Raw genomic sequence first — 20,456 nt, forward strand, 5'->3', positions numbered from 1 at the left:
CATGTGAGACGAATATTCTGCAACACTACCTCCTTGTGTCATTATCCAACCTCTATTTCTTTTAAATGCTATACAAATTGTGCTATATCTGTAGCCACACGCAGTCTTGGACTGTATATATTCTTGTTTATGCGATCTTACAACAGCTTGGGCTATCAATTTAAAGCTCTTAATATGCAAAGCTTATCTTCTTAGAGTTTTTATCAGTGTACACCTGCAATTTGATAAAGGTAGATAAACCGGCTTCAAGTTAGTACACTTTCGAGTTTTTTTTTCGAACAACTCTGTGTCGGTGTAGAGATTAGTATGTCGCTTGCACCAATCCGATTACCGCATTAAGGTAGATATCACGTACCGATTAGATTGCCGCATTAGGGTATTTATCACCCACCAATCAGATTTCCACATCAGGGTATGTATGTATCTCATACCAATAAGATCGCAGTATTTTGACAGGTCTTCAAATTTCAGCAATTAACACGTGAGTCGGAGTAAGCGGCTCGCGAAAGCAAATTATGTCTTGTGAGAAACGCTGGCTTTTCTGTGTTTTAGTATATGTCCTTCTGCGCCTTTGAGAATATTGCGATACTGCTAGACCGATGAAAGACGTCAGAAGGGGAGGGAACGTGTTGTGTGGCGAGACCGAGCAACGGCTGCGTAGGAGACCACAGTTATCGTGGAAAGATAAAATGAAAATTTGAAGGTTGATGTTCTATTTTTGAAAAAGATCAGTATATATAGCTACATTGTTCATCTGCTTGTTTATTGCTTGTTTATTACTCATGAATTTGATTGTTTTCGGTTTTTGGCTCCCAGCAAGAATTTTGATATTGATCTTGAAACAGTTTGTAATGACAGTATCAAATGTTATGGCTTGGTTTCGACAATTTCGCGGTAGGGCAAGCCCGGATCTATCTTCAATATACGTGTGCAGTAGTTGCTGTTTACTCTGCATGTAAGCCACATGATTTTGCAGTAAATGGCTTGAACCCGGGGGTAACAAGTGAAGGTGTAGTCTGATTGTCCGGGTGAGTGTAGTCCTGAGAAGGACTGTTGTCGGTGGTAGTGACTGACGTTTCGACAACCTGTGCGGAAGTCATCATCAGAGTCAAGTGAATGATTGTTGTCAGTAGAATGCTCTTGTTCCAGTTCGTGTAAAATGATCGGTTGGTTTTGCCGTGATGTTATTGACTGTAAGACTCAAGTGACGTAAGTCGGTCGTGATTGGTCTGTTTCGATCTGTCGGTAAAGTTAGGTCGTTCTTTTTCGGTCGTTTGTGATGTTTATGTCGTGAATGAGTCGTTTGTATGGAGCGGGTAGTTGTTGACATCTGTTTAGGGGAGTCTGTTCTAAGTTTGTAAACCAGCTTTCCAGAGTCAGTCGTTGACAATAGTCAGTGCTGTAGGTTAGGCATTGCGCAGAGTCCTAGTCAATGTTGTGGTTGGTCAGTGATTTCAGCAATATGATTGCTGACATCACCTTTTCTCGTCGCCCGTCTGTGTTCAGTCAGTCTTGTTGTGAGGTTTCTGCCAGTCTCTCCGATGTAGGAGGCTTGGCAGTCGGAACAATTGATCTTATAAATCGTTCCCTGTCTGTTCCCCGGTTCGTCTTTGTCTTTAACGTTGGTTGGTAACTGACGTAGTGTGGTGATGGGTTTGTAGGCGACGCGGATGTTGAAGGGTAGTGAGATGCTTGATATGTTTTCAGACATGCCTTTTATGTACGGTATGGTTGCTGTAGTCGTTGGGGTTGTGGTGTCGCTTGTTTCGGTAGTGGTAGTGGGTCGGTGAGTGTTTCGTCGGATAAAGTCGTTGTTGTAGTTGCTCTTCGAAAACACACGGTGAAGGTATTTGTTCTCGTCGGATAAGCTGTCTGTCGAGTCGCATACTAGTTGTGCGCGTTATTGTCGTGTTGGAGTTCTGATATCCGCCATTTTGGATTCTTTGTACCGTTATTTTTTTAAAAAAACTGAAAACCCCTACCCACAAACCTACGCGAAACTCTGAACCCTTTGTGGCTTTGTGTGATATAGGGTTGTAGGATGACTCGTCTAGTAATCTGTCGGTGTGTGTCGGTTTCCCACAAACTGTCGTCCGTAATGAGTTGTCGTTGTGGCCTACCAGGCAGTCTAGAAAAGGAAGTTTGCCATTTTCTTCGACTTCTCTGGTAAACTGTATGTCATTGTTTTGTTCGTTAATGCGTCGATTTCGTCGTGTCGAACGGCGGTGAATGTGTCGTAAACGTAACGTAACCAAAGCGGTATCGTTTGTCGGCAAGTCGAAAGGGCGCGTTCCTCGATGTTCTGCATCACAATTTCTGCTATAACAACAGAAACTGGAGACCCCATGGCAGTGCCGCGTAACTGTTTGTAGTGTTTACCGTTGTACTGAAAGTAAGTAGACGTTAGGCAAATGTTTAGCAAGTCCATGATGTCGTCTGTCGGTAGCGGTAGTGGGTCGGTAGATTGTCGGATTGCAGTCTCAGTACATTGTAATGTCAATTGAAGTGGAATACTTGTGAACAGTTATTTCACATCAAATGACACTAGTTTGTAGTCGTCAGGTATCTGAACAGTCATGGTAGCGTTAACGAAGTCTTCGGTGGATTTTAGTTTATGTCTGGATTTGTCGGTTAGCGGTTGTAGTATTGTCGTCAGGTACTTGGATAGTCGGTATGTGGGAGAGCTACAGAAAGAAACAATAGGTCGCATCGGGAAACCAGGTTTGTGTAGTTTAGGCAAACCGCAGCTAGAGTTTCGGTGGCTGTGGTACCGAGCCCCTCAGTCGATAGTACCGTTGGGTGTCAAAGGCGTTCGTTTTCTTGAGTGTCAGTAGTTTACTGTTGAGTTTACATCAAAGTGCAGGAGTTGGGTCACGTTTGAGTTCTTCGTGGGTTCGTTTGTCGTTAAATAGTGCGTCCATTTTGTCGTGATAGTCAGTTTTGTCCATTACAACAGTAACTCGTCCTTTGTCGGCTGGTAGGATGACTATGTTCTCGTCGTTTCTCAGTCGTTTCAGTGCGCGTTGTTCGTCTTTTTTGAAACAGGGTTAATTTGGCGCGTTTTGGCTTTGCAAAACGGAAAACTCAAGTAATTTTTCCAGAGGTTTTTAATTTTGAAATATAACTGAGTGTTCAGCTTCGCTTTGAAAGCGTTAAATTGGCCGGAAAATAACGTTAAGTCTACGGTCAGGCTTTGAAGTTTGTCAATACAAAGTTCAAATAAATGTTCTCTTACCTGTTCTTGTGGTTTTGGTTGATTCTTTCATTATCCTTTGAAGTCCTAGTGATGAAAATTGTTCGTGAAGGCTGGTGCATACAGCGATGCAAAGAACCCTTTGTATCTAGTCTTTCTGGACTTCATAAAGTTGGGCGATATGTTCGATAATGTTTCCAAAGGGATCGTTTCCGTAGTGCTGACGCCACATATATTCTTGTAGGTAGCCATCGAAAAGTCCTTTGGATGTTCTTGTTTGGGGCAAACCTCGCTTGATTCCCCACCATGTATTTTCGATACCCTGTGTGTGCGCATCGGTGAATTCCGGTGCATTGAAGCCATTCCATCGTAACCCTTTTTTGAACATCGCCACTCGTACCCGTCTCGCGATGAAGCACGTCGCGTCCAGCTAAGTTCATTGCTGCACCCAGCTCTAGGACATTTTACCGACGTCGCAAGCAGGTTGTGATCCTTACACCACTGTATGCGCCGGTCGTGATCCGATAATATTCGAGAGAGTCGAATAAAATTCAGTCTCTCCATCTCCGAGTTGTTGTTCTTCTTCCTTCTATCTTCTTCTTTCGTTAATGTTACAAGAAAGAGGTATGAATAAATTTTGTTTTCTATGTGGTATCATCCCGTGGCCAATCGTAGAGAAGAAGAAATGCATTCTTTAGTGCAAAGGGGACCTTTGGTGCATTACATCAATGCACATATTGTTATGAAAATTTTTTTTCCTGAAAGGGAAAAGAAAAAGTAGCTTTTGGAGAGGAACTCCTAACTGGTTTGCGTAGCATAGTGGTAAGGCCATGGCATGATAATGGTCTGATAATAACGCGTTGTCTGAGGAGCGATGGGTCAAGGCTCAGCAGAACTGCCAAGAAGGTAAAAAGCAAAGAAAAGAAAAAAAAAAGCGAGGGGAAGTTAGGAACAAAGGGGAGAAGGGAGAAGAACGTGAGAAAGGAATGGAGACGAAAAAGCCGCTTCCAATCAATTTCTCTTTTATTGAAGCAGTAAGTATTTATTAGTAATGTATATATGCTAAGCCCATGGGAATAAGTCATTGTCTTAAAAACAATGGGGTCATACATAATTAATGAAATTGAATGCATAATTAATGTATGGGGTTATATGGTACTCTTCCCGAAATATCCACACATCTCCATAGTCCGCGACGCGAGATATAAGACGATGACATATTTCTAAGGACGGTGTGTCTTCAAAACCAAAGATGGCATGCAGCAAGACGCGGGCGCACCCCGTTTTGGTACAGGAATTTGTGTCGAATTTATAGATTTCGAGTGGGCATAGATAGGTCTGATAATATACTTCTTTGGGATACGAATCGGGAAGCTCTTTACAACACTCTATCGAAACATAAATGACTACACACGATTCATTGCAACCAAGTTTATTAAAAAAGAAATTGAGCTATTTGTTACATTTTTAAAGAAATATTGCCTCTTCATTATCCTCCGCGAAGTTCACCATCTTAATTTTCTCCTCTATTCGATGTTTATACCCCTACATGTTCACGGCCACAACGTCCAACCGATGGTTTGATGATTCCTTCTGTTTTAATATTCTAATTTCACAGAGTTTCAGTATGTTTTTTCTCTTGCTTTTTCATTTTGCGTTTAAGTCTCTTATTATACTTGGAACCCGACATGTGAATCTCAAAGTTGTAAAGGTCAGTTGACGGTTATACGCTTTTCCACACCGTAGGTTCTTTTTTTAAGACGGAGCTGTAAATGTTCACCAGTCTTTGATAAAGCGATGCGACTCTGCCGTCTTTTTAAACCACTCGGGCGAATATTTGACACATGTCAACGTCACCATTTCACTCATCACATCTGAATGGCTTAACATGGGGATTACGGAACGACGCAAACACTTCTGTCACATCGTCGAGGAAAAACTTATTGGACTTTAAACGCTCTCCCAACTTTTCAAACTCTTCCCAGTATTTAAACATATAAAGTTGCATGTGACCTCCTATCGGATTTGGCCATTCGTTGACTTCTCTGACCGTCTCGTCAAATAATTCCTCGCAGGCAGTCATGAATCTATACTTGGAGGCCGGGTCGTTGATCTCGAGAACCGGTAATTTCTTCTCAAACACAGCTTGTAAATATCCAAGGAAATAATACACCTCCATGTAATGGCACGATGTAGAAATGATTTCGTGGCGTTTCTTTAAGCAGATGGGAACGTTGACATATCCCAAAATGTTGCTTATGACTTCTCGGGGCCCACACACTTTTTTAGGCGCACACAAATCGAATAGATACTTGTTCTGGTACAGAAATTCACAATCGTTCAAAATTCTCACGTCGTTCATGATGCGTTTACTTTACTGTACTCGCTACGAATGATGAGAAACTGTCTAATCCTAAAGTTTTCTTAGGGTATATCCATCGGCCGTTCGTTGACGAGACACCGTAAAGGGAATTGACATTTCGAACAATAACTCCAGTAGTAATGCGTATAATACCAACAAGACGTACATTGATATCATATTTCCGCAGGTTTATAAGCAATTCCTTTACTCCAACTGACGTGTTTAGGCATCATTCAATTTAAGTAAAGCAGTCTTCTCTGTAATTTCTTGTATCACTTTGGCATATATATTATTCTCAATCTTCAAATTTCTACACTGTGCCACGCTTCTTTCTCTATCTCGTCAATCAATATACAAGTATCCCATTGACCGCATTCACATGTAAAGTCTTCAAAGGAAGGCATAGCTACTCTGAAGCAAGTGAGTACGAAACGATAAATTTATGTACGCTATGTTTTATGACAGCTTATCAATCAGAGTGACATTTACGTTCAAACACATTTAGGTATAAAATGATCTTAGATTTTACAATCATTTCAAACACCATGTCATCTGAAAAACAACTGTTCCTAGCACATTTGGATGAAGAGATTGAATAGAATCCTCAATGGCCGGAGCCGTCGTAGACGAATTATTTGCCATTGTAAAAGAAAAAGCTACCACGCAAGATCTTTGTGAAATACGCAGACAAGTGACAAAATACATTGACGAAATTGAAACCTATGATTCCAACGTGGGAGAACAATCTACTTTCCATCAATTGTACAGAGACATTATGACAGCTTTTCTAGCTATGTCACCTATTTACAAATCAAATATCGTGCTGTGTGAGTAAATAAATCATATGCAAAACCAAATGTTGTACTTAATTCCTCCGCCATCTTGGACTCTTTTGTACTGTTATTTTTTTTATAAAACTGAAAATCCCTACTCACGAACCTAAGGGAAACTCTAAACCCTAAAACCCCGTCCTACACCTACACTGATTTAACCCTAACTCTAAAAACCCCTCGCACACCTACGCTATGTGAATAAACCCTAAAAATCACCCTCGCGCACCTACGCAGTATGAATAACTAATTAGACCTCACTCGGCCGAGCCACTCGAACCCAGACCTCTAAGGAATCACCATATAGGCGCCGTTTACTATTTCTAACACGATGCGCACAATTAGTATGCGACTCGATAGACAGCTTATTCGACGAGAACAAATACCTTCACCGTGTTTTTTCGAAGAACAACTACAACAACGACTTCATCCGACGAAACACTCACCGACCCACTACCACTACCGAAACAAACGACACCACAACCCCTACGACTACAGCAACCATACCGTACATAAAAGGCATGTCTGAAAACATCTCGTGCATCTTACTACCCTTCAATATTCGTGTCGCCCACAAACCCATCACCACACTACGTCAGTTACCAACCAACGTTAGAGACAAAGACGAACCGAGGAACAGACAGGGAACAATTCATAAGATCAACTGTTCCGACTGCCAAGCCTCCTACATCGGAGAGACTGGCAGAAACCTCACAACAAGACTGACTGAACACAGACGGGCGACGAGGAAAGGTGATGTCAGCAATCACATTGCTGAACACCATCGAATTACCAACCACAACATTGACTGGGACTCTGCGCAATGCCTAACCTACAGCACTGACTATTTTCAACGACTGACTCTGGAAAGCTGGTTTACTAACTTAGAACAGACTCCCCTAAACAGATGTCAACAACTACCCGCTCCATACAAACGACTCATTCACGACATAAACAACACAAACGACCGAAAAAGAACGACCTAACTTTACCGACAGATCGAAACAGACCGGCCAATGACGACCGACTTACGTCACTTGAGTCTCACAGCCAATAACATCACGGCAAAACCAACCGATCATTTCACACGAACTGGAATAAGAACATTCTACTGACAACAATCATTCACTTGACTCTGATGATGACTCTCGCACGGGTTATCGAAACGTTAGTCACTACCACCGACAACATTCCTTCTCAGGACTACACTCACCCGGACGATCAGACTACACCTTCACCACATGATTTTGTCTCTCAAGCCTAGCAATACACCTTCGGCGAGAGAAGAGAGAATTTTTAAACGACCTACTACGACCCTGAGAGACTTCAGTTTTGTCCAATGGTTTTTCCCTTCTTTCAAACTCTAAGTAGAGGTCTAATATCATTAATTACAACAGTTTTGTTTTTTGTTTTTGTTTTGGTCCTCTTTCATGGAAGTTTAATTCAAACTGTTTACCGACACCGTTCCTCAAGATCAAATGATTCCTGATATTGGCCTCTCACCGTGTGATAAAAATGGTATTTTAGCTGACTTGTTCAGTTCTGGAGTAGACCCTGTTTCGTATATAACACCACAATTATCACATATTTAAGCTTTGCACTTATCTGCACAGTTAGCTTATTAATTCATGTCTACAAAACTTAAGTTCTTCATCACTATTCTCATTTGCTTTCCCGAAAAGATGCAAAGGCAGACATGAGTAAAAAAATGTATCCTTTATTAAAACACATTCTGCACTCTACAATGAACACGGTACTAAAACTAGAGGAAGCGGAACAGCACTATAGCAATAAACGATACATGCATCCGATCGAAGAAAGGAGCCTTAGCTTTGATCGATAAGAAAACTCCTTTTTCCTGGATATGATATTGCTACTTTTTTCTCTTTAGAAAAATGTTTTGAGATCGCGTTTAGGTTACCATAGTAGAACGTGGACACATCATTTAAGTGTTTACCAGTTCGTGCAGAAAAAATATTTTGATAGCGACAATTGTTTGTGATAAAAACATCTAATGTCACCTGGAAACTGTTGCGGTCATTGAAATGTTACCATATGGTTCGCCGCCTTATCAATATCTGCTGTTTGTAATATCAAATATGGTATAATGCACGATCCTCGCATTAGAGAGCGCTATTTATGCAATAGCGAAGATCAGACCTGAAAAAAAATCAGGCCTGTACGGGATTAGAACCACTGACCTCTGCGATACTAGTGCAGCGCTCTACCAATTGAGCTAACAAGCCAACTGGGAGCAGGCCGTTAAGTTGATTCGTAATAAACCCGTGATCACGGGTCAACAACTACCCGTGTTGTTGACCCGTGAGCTATTGAGCTAACAAGCCAACTGCTCCCAGTTGGCTTGTTAGCTCAATTGGTAGAGCCCTGCACTAGTATCGCAGAGGTCAGTGGTTCCAATCCCGTACAGGCCTGATTTTTTTCAGGTCTGATTTTCGCTATTGCATAAATAGCCCTCTCTACTGCGAGGATAGTGCATCATACCTTTCTATAACCGCAGTTCAAAATATATGAACTTTCATATATTCATTGTATCCGAATATCAAATATGTTTAACTTTCTGTAGGCTTGTGTGAATAGGTTGTGAAAGGTTGCTGCTAAAAGCCTAAATTTGCTTCAAAATAACTACTTACTTCAAAATAACTCTACTTAGTCAGCCAGCTGTTCTGATTTTTATGCCTTGGGGCAATTGCAGCAAAGAGTTCAAGGGATTTGAGTTGATAGTGCTAACGAATTTCAATATTTATTAACTATTTGACACTAGAAAATGTTTATCACAAAGAGCTCTAATATTGTTGTTGTTTTTGTATTGTATTGTATTGTATTGTATTGTATTGTGGTGTTGCAAAAGACGTAGTAAATTTTTATTCTAGACCAGTTGTACTAATTATTATGCTTGGGGGTCTTGGGACAATTGCAGCAAAGATATGAATTATATCAATTATTTGACACTTACAATGTTTATCACAAAGGGCTCTGATATTGTCGTTGTGGTGTTGCGAAAGACGCAGTAAATTGTTATTCTCGACACGTTTTACATTTCGGGAACCTTGACTTAATATGTAATATGCAGGAAATATTGCGAATTGTAGCTAACATTTGAAACATTTACGGATGAGGTGCAGTGCAGATATTTTTTTTTGTCACGGTTGTGAAATCTCACGGAGGTGAACTCCAATAATTACAATTAAGCTCAAATGCATGATATGACAAACTGAGAAGATCAATATATATACCGTAGGAAAGTTATTCTATAATATTTTCTCTTGAAAACAGAAAAAAAAAACGAGGAACAACAAAGAAAAGAAGTGCTTTGGAGAACAGCTGCTCCTTTTGATTTCAGAAACACAAATTGAGCTTTAATAAATCTGTTAATGATCATAATGATAGTGTATTGTTAATGCATCAATTTTAAGTTTCAACAAGCTACATTAAATTTCTTTTATCATTATTTTAAAGTCTGTTGGCCTCGAAACTGAAATAAACTCTAGGAAAGCACTCACAAGACAGGAACAGACACAAGGACATATCAGGCAAAGGTTCCTGATAAAATGGAATTTTCGCAAAAATGCACATCGGTCAAGTTAAAGACAAGGAAGCAAAAAACTTTAAATCCACCTGTTTTCTTTTTCGCTGCTGAAAATACCGAAATACAGCGCCTATCAAACATGGTTACTTCATGCATTCAATTATGTAGTGTCTTGAAATTACTTTGTTCTGAGGAAACTCTTTGAAAGTCTTCACTATCGTCCGGTATGGAAAGAAATCACTTCATCTCGTGTATTTTAGAATTGAAGGGGTCGGACTTCTTCGGCAGTCCCAGCATTCTGCACAAAGGTAGAAAATGTAAACAAGTCGAATTACGTAGTTAAGTCTTAAGTGTATGATTCAGCAAGTTAAAATAACGTCAAACAAAACTCTCTAATTAGTCGCTATTTTAGGCAAAAATTTGTCTTATCTGTTTGTTCATTGGATATTACCGCCCACATCTGCAATGTACAATTGTTCAAATAAGTTCCTGTTTTTTCCACTGAAGATTTAAAAGGAGTGCGGAAAGTGGCAAAAACAACCTGGAGTTGCGAAGATAAACTATCAACTGACTTTACTACACGAAGGTCAGTAAGTGCTTCATCATTGTAACAATGCTAGTCATATCAAACAAGGATAATAATTGTTTTTCAACAAGCTAAGGAAAGAGATCTCAATTATCCTTCGGCGTGTTTGCCAAATTTTTTTAAGATGCATGTAAAGAACTAAAGGGAAATAGAGGTGAACAAGGAATAGTAAATTTCGTCCAAAAACGTTTGTTGATTATCGTGTTATAAGTAGTTAAGAGCTCTAAAGTTTAAAATTGAAGAGTAGTTTTATATTGGTCATATCACGATCGTGTTTCAATTGAAATAGAATGGAATGAAGATGAATCCATCACCTTAACAATCTGCTGTAAAATACAGTTCAGCACTCTGTTTCCTCCCGACATATTTCGATCAACTTTAAAGTAATACATTTTCTCGCAACAAAAGAAGTAGGTTTCTAAAGAAACTGTGGTGCTGTGTCGATAGTGGGCAATAACGTAAGAATTAGATATATCGACTGGGTTTATGATGAAAATTGGCCACCGTGAAAAGCTTATAAGCTCTTGAAGCCGGTTTGATTGTTAAATGAAGGAAAAAGAGTCAACTTAAGTGTTAGTTTATTTTAAGAGTGGTTCAGTGTGTGGAGCATTCCATCCATGAGGGAGTAGAAATACTCCCAGTCGCTTCATGTTACGGAAACCGATGGACCATATGGCTAGTAAACAGGCTTCACCTCTGTCAGTGATTTCAATTTCAAGCTTTTTATGAAGTTGAGAATTTAAAATTTAATCCGAAAAAAAATTATTAGCTGTTCAGTGACGCATAAAAGGCTTAAGAATATTGTTGGTCATTTGTGAGTGCAAGGAGAACTTATGTTCCCTAATCTGTTGTTCTTTTTTTGGTCAATGCAAATTCGAACACTGGGAAGAAACCGACCATCATCTTAGCGCCAACATGACGCAAGTAAAAAGTCTGTTGGGAATCGCCACTTTTGTTGTCCTAGGTAAGTAGTAAAATCGTTATCAAATCATTACCATACCATCTCCCTACCAAACCAGTGATCCTCGAATGGTCAGAGCAGTAATAATGGCCCGGTAGTCTGGCAGCAGAAACATTTGGACTTATTTGAGTGCTCGAAAACGCAGGTGTAAAAGTGATCCTTGATAGGATCCATTCCCAACTAGATGGTGACCGAAATGAAAAGAATTCAAAGCGCTTTTGTACTAAATGTCGTAAACCCAACATTACAGCAATCTTAACAACCAATCATTGAGAAGGAAAATGTCAGAACGAGCCAATGAAAACTCAAAGTAGAAACAAGCAAAGTACTCGTAGCGTAGGGGAACGCAGGTGACATAGTTGGAATGGGTTTCACTTTTCTGCCTTGTTGTTTAAGGAGGTGGTGCGAGATTTTTAAAAAAATGAAAGAGCGACTAAAACGAAACCGATGATATCCCGAATCCATTTTCATAATCAATTGAGAGTTAAGTTTAAGTTTAATTCATTCGCTACAGGAATGCAGGAGAAAGGAAGAGAACTTTCGTTCCAATTGACACCTAACCCCTTTTTTTACCCACCCATCTCACCCCGGGGAGGACATCCATCACACAGTAATCTCGTGTGTGGGAAATTAACGTCTCCTACCCCAACCCTGCAGGAGACGGGACCTCCATTTATCGTCCCTATCCGAGAAGACTAGAAAGTCTAACCATTTGCAGATATTATTACAAAGGCAGCACTTTCTTCTCAGTTAATCAAAGACCCTGAGTGTTGGTCCGGCCGGATTTGAACTCACGACCTCCCGCACAACAGTCCGGCGTCTACCAATTGAGCAAACCGGGAGGCGGTTAGAATTTATTTATTGTTAGGAAAGGAACGTTGATCATTATAGTAAGAAAAAAAAAATGCATATTACACTCTAATCATACAGCCATATCGTTTCAGATTACATTAGTAATGAAAGTCCAAATTTGTTCCATCATCATCTTCATCATTATCATCACATCATACTGATTATTGCTCAGACTATTATTGATACCATGGTTATGTAAAATGAAACTATCTCCATCAAAAGTCAAATTTTAAATGAGCTCCTTGCCTCACGTTCTTGAAGTCGATAAGCATTATTTCTTTATTTCCTTAGTCCTAGAGGTCTTCTGCCAAATCCCTGTTGATCATCCTGATAATGAGGTTTTGATAAAACCACTTTGTGATCCGTACAAGGACAATAACTGCTGTGGCGGAGTAAGTTATCATCCAAGTTCACAGCTGTGCTGTTTAGGCGCCATTCAACCGGTAAGTGGTCCTCAATACTCTTGCTGCGGGAAGACTTTCTACATTACTGGAACACAGCTCTGTTGTTTAGGCGTCGTAAAATCCAAAATACACTCTCAAAATGCTTGCTGTGGAAAGACGCCCTACGACACTGGAACACAGCTCTGTTGTTTAGGCGTCGTAAAATCCAAAATACACTCTCAAAATGCTTGCTGTGGAAAGACGCCCTACGACACTGGAACACAGCTCTGTTGTTTAGGCGTCGTAAAATCCAAAATACACTCTCAAAATGCTTGTTGTGGAAAGACGCCCTACGACACTGAAACACAGCTCTGTTGTTCAGGAACCATACAACCAAAATTCTATGGCAGTACTCAAGCCAGATGCTGTGGGTAAGAACATATTTAAAGCAAATTTTTCTACGTAGAAGCCAATTTACTCACCTGACGGCACGTACGTTCTTGTCTTTGTTACGTCACTTTGCTAATGGCTGAGATCAACTTATTAAGTGAATAAGTCTTTCGGTATTTCTTTGTCTTCCTTTAACTGTGACAACATAAATTCCCAGTTTCTTTTTCTGTTAAAACATATCATCGCCTTAATTTGCTCATTATTTCAATGTTATAAAGGAAATAGATGTATTACGTATAAATCGCCTTCATTTTAAGGGTCAAAGCCTGCTAGATAACTAAAGCAGTTTCCAGGATAAATTAAATGCGATTATTTCGACAGATTTTCTCAAGTTTTGTTGCATTTGTAAAACAGTTTTCTAGTAACATGTATAACTTCTGTTCATTTTGTTCTTGTTAGACTTGTACGCATACAGCATAATTAGATCTGAATTAAAACTCTCAAATTATTTTGACATTTCTTTTTCGTTTCCTGCAATAAATACTCCACAAAATAGGACAATGTTTGTCCAACTCAGATCGAAAGCAGACCTTTTAAGCAAAAAAGAAAACATATTCTTAAAATCTTTTTCTCATTGGCTACTTATTTACTTCTGTGCTTTTGCATTAATCATGATTGTACAGAATGATATGTTTTTTTCGTCTTGTCATATGTTAGTGGGAAACAAAGACACAATCTGAGTAAGATGGTCTATCTCAATCTGGAATTTGTGTTATTTTTGGATCTTCAGATCGGCTCGTTACAACCCCTCCTCCCAAGGATGCTGTGCTGGGAAACAGCCATATTACACAACTACACATCTCTGTTGCGGAGGAAAAGTCCAACCAAAATTCTATGGCAGTACTCAAGCCAGATGCTGTGGGTAAGAACGCATTTCAAAGGAAATTTTCTAAGTGAAGCCAGTTTACTCATCTGATGGGTACCTATGTTCTTGTTTTTGTTACGTCTGCGATAAGCTTGTTAAGTGAATAAGTCTTTTGGTATTTCTTTGTCTTCCTTTAACTGTAACAATATATATTCCCAGTTTCTTGTTCTGTTAAATCATGTATTCGCCTTCATTTGCTCATTATTTTAATGTTCTAAGAGAAATACATGTCACAAGTACAAATCAACTTCACTTCAAGTGGTCAAAACCTGCTGGATGACTGAAGGGGTTTTCAAGATAAATTAAATACAATTATTTCGACAGATTTTCTCAAGTTGCATTTGTAAAACAGTTTTCTAGTAACATCTATAACTTGTGTTCATTTAGTTCTAATCAGGTTTGTACACATACAGCGTTATTAGATCTGCATTTTAAGTTCCAAATTGTTTTTATATATTTTTTTTAATTTCATTCTCTGTAATAAATAGTCCACAAAAAAGGACAATTATTGTCGAACTCAGATCGAAAGCAGACATTTTAAGGAAAAAAGAAAACATATTCTTAAAATCTTTTTCCCATTAGCTCTTGATGCTACTGATTTACTTCTGTACTTTTACATTAATCACAATTGCACAGAAAATTTTTTTTTCGTCTTGTCATGCGTCGGTGTGCAACAAAGACAACTCTGAGTATGATGGTCTATCTCGATCAGGAATTTGCGTTATTTTTGGATCTTCAGATCGGCTCGTTACAACCCCACCCCCCAACGATGCTGTGCTGGGAAACAGCCATATTACACAACTACACATCTCTGTTGCGAAGGAAAAGTCCAACCAAAATTCTATGGCAGTACTCAAGCCAGATGCTGTGGGTAAGAACACATTTGAAAGGAATTTTTCTACGTAGAAGACAGTTTACTTATCTTGTGGGTACCTAGGTTCTTGTTTTTGTTACGTCACTTTGCTAACGGCTGCGATAAACTTGTTCAGTGAATAAGTCTTTCACTTTTAAGTGAATAACTCTTTTGGTTTTTTTGTATTCCTTTAACAATAACAAAATACATTCCCAGTTCCTTGATCTGTTAAAACATATCATCGCCTTCGTTTGCTCATTATTTTAATGTTATAAAGGAAATACATGTCACACGTACAAATCGCTTTCACTTTAAGCAGTCAAAACCTGCTGGATGACTGAAGGGGTTGGCAAGATAAACTAAATACGATCATTTCGACAGATTATCTCAAGTTCGTTGCATTTGTAAAACAGTTTTCTAGTAACATGTATAACTTGTGTTCATTTTGTCCTAATCTGACCTGTACGCATACAGCATTATTAGATCTGAATTAAAAGTTTTAAATTGTTTTAATATATTTTTTTATCATTTTCATTCCCTGTAATAAATACTTCACAAAAATAAACAATATTTCTCCAACTCAGATCGAAAGCAGGCCTTTTAAGCAAAAGAAAACATATTCTTAAAATCTTTTTCCCATTAGCTCTTGATGCTACTGATTTACTTCTGTACTTTTACATTAATCACAATTGCACAGAAAATTGATTTTTCGTCTTGTCATGCGTCAGTGTGCAACAAAGACAACTCTGAGTATAATGGTCTATCTCGATCAGGAATTTACGTTATTTTTGGATCTTCAGATCGGCTCGTTACAACCCCACCCCCCAACGATGCTGTGCTGGGAAACAGCCATATTACACAACTACACATCTCTGTTGTTCAGGAACCATCCAACCAAAATTCTATGGCAGTACTCAAGCCAGATGCTGTGGGTAAGAACACATTTGAAAGGAATTTTTCTACGTAGAAGACAGTTTACTTATCTTGTGGGTACCTAGGTTCTTGTTTTTGTTACGTCACTTTGCTAACGGCTGCGATAAACTTGTTCAGTGAATAAGTCTTTCACTTTTAAGTGAATAACTCTTTTGGTTTTTTTGTATTCCTTTAACAATAACAAAATACATTCCCAGTTTCTTGATCTGTTAAAACATATCATCGCCTTCGTTTGCTCATTATTTTAATGTTATAAAGGAAATACATGTCACACGTACAAATCGCTTTCACTTTAAGAGTCAAAACCTGCTGGATGACTGAGACGGTTTCCAAGATAAACTAAATACGATCATTTCGACAGATTATCTTAAGTTTCGTTGCATTTGTAAAACAGTTTTCTAGTAACATGTATAACTTGTGTTCATTTTGTCCTAATCTGACCTGTATGCATACAGCATTATTAGATCTGAATTAAAAGTTTTAAATTGTTTTAATATATTTTTTTATCATTTTCATTCCCTGTAATAAATACTTTACAAAAATAGACCATATTTCTCCAACTCAGATCGAAAGCAGGCCTTTTAAGCAAATGAAAACGTATTCTTAAAATCTTTTTCTCATTGGCTACTCATTTACTTCTGTACTTTTGCATTAATCATGATTGTATAGAATGATGTGTTTTTTTCGTCTTGTCATGTGTTAGTGGGCAACCAAGACACAATCTGAGTAAGATGGTCTATCTCAATCAGGAATTTGTGTTATTTTTGGATCTTCAGATCGGCTCGTTACAACCCCTCCTCCCAAGGATGCTGTGCTGGGAAACATCCATATTACACGACTACACTTCTCTGTTGCGGAGGAAAAGTCCAACCAAAATTCTATGGCAGTACTCAAGCCAGATGCTGTGGGTAAGAACGCATTTCAAAGGAAATTTTCTAAGTGAAGCCAGTTTACTCATCTGATGGGTACCTAGGTTCTTGTTTTTGTTACGTCACTTTGCTAATGGCTGCGATAAGCTTGTTAAGTAAATAAGTCTTTTGGTATTTCTTTGTCTTCCTTTAACTGTGACAATATATATTCCCAGTTTCTTGTTCTTTTAAAACATGTCATCGCCTTGCTAATTATTTCAATTCTATAAAGGAAATGCATGTCGCACGTACAAATCGCCTTCACTTTAAGCAGTCAAAACCTGCTGGATGACTGAAGCGGTTTCCAAGATAAATTAAATACGATTATTTTGACAGATTTTCTCAAGTTTTCCTGCATTTGTAAAACAGTTTTCTAGTAACATGTACAACTTGTGTTCATTTTGTTCCAATCAGACTTGTGCACATACAGCATTATTAGATCTGAATTAAAAGTTTCAAATTGTTTTAATATTTTTGTACTTTTATTCCCTATAATGAATTTTCCGCGAAAAAGGACAATGGTTGTCCAACTCAGATGGAAAGCAGACTTTTTATCAAAAAAGAAAACATATTCTTAAAATCTAATTCTTTTCCCCATTAGCTCTTGATGCTACTGATTTACTTCTGTACTTTTACATTAATCATGACTGTACAGAATAATGTTTTTTTTTTTCGTCTTTTCATGCGTCAGTGTGCAACAAAGTCACATTTCGAGTAAGGTGGTCTATCTCAATCAAGAATTTGTGTTATTTTTGGATCCTCAGATCGGTTCGTTACAACCCCGCCCCCCAACGATGCTGTGCTGGGAAACAGCCATATTACACAAATACGCATCTCTGTTGTTCAGGAACCATCCAACCAAAATTCTATGGCAATACACAAGCCAGATGCTGCGGGTAAGAACGCATTTCAAAGGAAATTTTACTATGTAGAAGCTAGGTTACTCTTCTGATGGGCACTTAAGTTCTTGTTTTTCTTACGTCACTTTGCTAATGGCTGCGATAAACTTGTTAAGTGAATAAGTCTTTCGGTATTTCTTTGTCTTCCTTTAACTGTCAAAATATAAATTCCCCGTTTCTTGTTCTGTTAAAACATGTCATCGCCTTCATTTGCTCATTATTTTCATTAAATATAGGAAATATATGTAACATGTACAAATCGCCTTCACTTTATGCAGTCAAAACCTGCTGGATGACTGAAGCGGTTTCCAAGATAAATTAAGTACAATTATTTCGACAGATTTTCTCAAGTTTCGTTGCATTCGTAGAACAGTTTTCTAGTAACATGCATAACTTGTGTTTATTTTGTTCTAATCAGACTTGTACAAATACAGCATCATTAGATCTGAGTTAAAAGTTTGAAATTTTTCTAATATTTTTTTATTTTTATTCACTGTAATAAATACTCCACAAAAAAACACAATGTTTGTCAAACTCAGATTGAAAGCAGACCTCTTAAGCAAAATAGAAAACATATTCTTAAAAATCTTTTCCCCGTTAGCTCTTACTGCCACCGATTTACTTCTGTACTTTTACATCAATCATGACAGTACAGAATGAGATTTTTTTAGTCTTGTCATCAGCGTCAGTGTCCAACAAAGACAAATAGTGAGTAAAATGGTCTATTTCAATCAAAAATTGTTTTATTTTTGGGTCTTCAGATCGGCTCGTTACAAACCCTCTTCCCAAGGATGCTGTGCTGGGAAACAGCCATATTACACATCTACACATCTCTGTTGCGGAAGAACGGTTGTTCGCAAAACAAAGGATGCTGCCTGCTGTGGAAGTAGAGTTTATAACACCGAAACCCAGGTAGATATAATTAAACGGTATGAAAAATGGGGTATTTATACATTATAAACATGCAACTCAAACCTTGATTTTTCTAGAAATAGTGATTTCTAATACGTTACAGACTCGCACAAAATATCGTAGGCTGCCCCTCCCCCTTCGTGGAATGATCTATATCTATGGTAGCATGCATTAATTAAGATTTAACAAATCGTTAACCACTGTCGATTTGTATTTTACCTCAATATCGACCTCAAATTAAACGATTCTTTCATTGCTTGAACGGAGTCCACAAGTAGCTCGCTGGCGGGCATGTGCGAGAGTTCTAAGTTAACTAAGAACCTTAAAGGTTCCCTTGCGTTCTGCTACTCTTTTTTTTTTCGCTTTCCGTCCGCTGAAAGTGTTGCTCAGCTTTTTTTTAAGCGTATTTTATGTCGAGAACCAGACCCTACCGAGGAATAAAAAAAGGGTTGCTTAATTTTCTTTAGAAACAAATGTCATAATTTTTTTACTTTTTTCGACTTTTTTTCGTATTTACTGCTTCAAAGATCTTAATTGCACTTCAACTTTTCAGGTCTGCTGTAAAGGCAAAGTAGTTACCGGCCGCTATTGCTGCGGAAATGTTGGTTGGACACCTGGCCTGCAATGCTGCCGATCAGGCATCGTTCAACCTTTAGGCTGTTGCCATGGAAACCTCCTTTTAGACTGTTCCTCACATCTCACTGCATGAGTAGAATCCTGCAATTTTGCTGTACCTATCGATTTAAAGGTGCTTTGCTTTAGCGACACACTATAGCACTTTCGTCGCTTTAATCCTTGTGTATTTTGTCAAAGCAGATTCTTAACTAATGACTTCTTTAAAAAGTCGTTTTTTAGTCTGAATAAACTTTCTCGTAGTTTAGATCTGGCCTCTCTCAGGTGTGCTTATTATCTATGATTTTACCATCCCTTCAATCCGTTATTCGTAATATATTACGTCAGCCCATGGAGGAAAAAAGATCAAATAACGATTCGAGAGATAAAATTGAATGAAACATTTCATTACGTCGCGTCCGAAGACTGACAAATAATTTCTTCAAATTTGAGCCGCAGCATGACCACGCACAACCCTTCTCGTATATCACTCATCATTCAACTCCGTCTAAGTGTGCTCCAACCTTTCCAACGTCATGTGCAGCGTCTACAACGTTTACGTCTCCCTGTTGCTTCTAACACGCTCGAAACTTCAATGGAAAACTGTTTAGATCCAATTTACGTACTGTCTCACAAATCAGAATTCCTTGAGATTCTGTAGATGCACGAACAGCTGTGAAAGAACCGATTCAGACAAGATGTGCCCTGAGCGATAGAATAGACCCACCATATCCACTGTAACTCAAACTGACATGGTCAGGCGAACATGGAGGAAATTAGTAATAATCATGGATTAGTGAAATACGTTTGATCTAACCTAAAGATGGATGTTTTTGTCTCGGGGAGTCGAAGTTGAGGATATAACTAAACCAGTGAACATCCAATGGTGTCGTGGCTCACAAGTCTGATTTGTAGTAACTCATTCCGTGCGATCGAATGAGTGTTTCTTCCCTTGGCAACTTGCGGGACCCGCATGAGATCGAGGCTATGTGTGTCTGTCATGTAAGATGGCGTCTAAAAGCTGAAACGGTCTTGCTTCGGAGCGATACCCGCGGGATATAATAAAACCCGCGGGACTGAAAAACGGCATAATCAGAATGCCTTCTCCGACGTCGAACGAGATAATTTGTAGCCGAATGTCGATAAACAGTAGTGAAAATTCTCTTCACTATTTGGCGGCTCGATATACATCAAGTGTATTCTTATTGACAGAGAGCTGGACTGGGTCAAACGAGGAAATATTCAGCTCAAGATCGTGACGTAAAAAACGAGCAGAAGGAGAGCTCAGACAAAAGTTATGTAATTTAAGT

At 38.7% G+C, this 20,456-nt stretch overlaps 1 protein-coding gene across 9 annotated transcripts in view; it reads left to right on the forward strand.

Moving 5' to 3' along the window:
* Positions 1-10,157: 10,157 nt before the first annotated feature.
* The window catches only part of LOC111340606 (uncharacterized), a 37,620-nt gene continuing 27,321 nt past the window's right edge, over positions 10,158-20,456 (forward strand). For 4 of the 9 annotated variants that reach the window (XM_088754736.1, XM_088754738.1, XM_088754739.1 and 1 more), the window contains exons 1-8: positions 10,158-10,518; positions 11,408-11,482; positions 12,623-13,145; positions 13,895-14,026; positions 14,769-14,900; positions 15,683-15,814; positions 16,592-16,723; positions 17,488-17,619. In XM_088754736.1, the coding sequence (XP_088610862.1) occupies positions 11,434-11,482; positions 12,623-13,145; positions 13,895-14,026; positions 14,769-14,900; positions 15,683-15,814; positions 16,592-16,723; positions 17,488-17,619 (1,232 nt within the window). In that variant the 5' untranslated portion in view covers positions 10,158-10,518; positions 11,408-11,433. Of the gene's footprint in view, positions 10,519-11,407; positions 11,483-12,622; positions 13,146-13,894; positions 14,027-14,768; positions 14,901-15,682; positions 15,815-16,591; positions 16,724-17,487; positions 17,620-18,383; positions 18,535-19,087; positions 19,421-20,456 lie in introns of those variants that run through there. The other 5 variants (XR_015999141.1, XM_088754741.1, XM_088754744.1 and 2 more) reach the window with 2 other exon arrangements.

This window comes from Stylophora pistillata, chromosome 3 (assembly GCF_964205215.1).
Source record: "Stylophora pistillata chromosome 3, jaStyPist1.2, whole genome shotgun sequence".
Lineage (NCBI taxonomy): Eukaryota > Metazoa > Cnidaria > Anthozoa > Scleractinia > Pocilloporidae > Stylophora > Stylophora pistillata.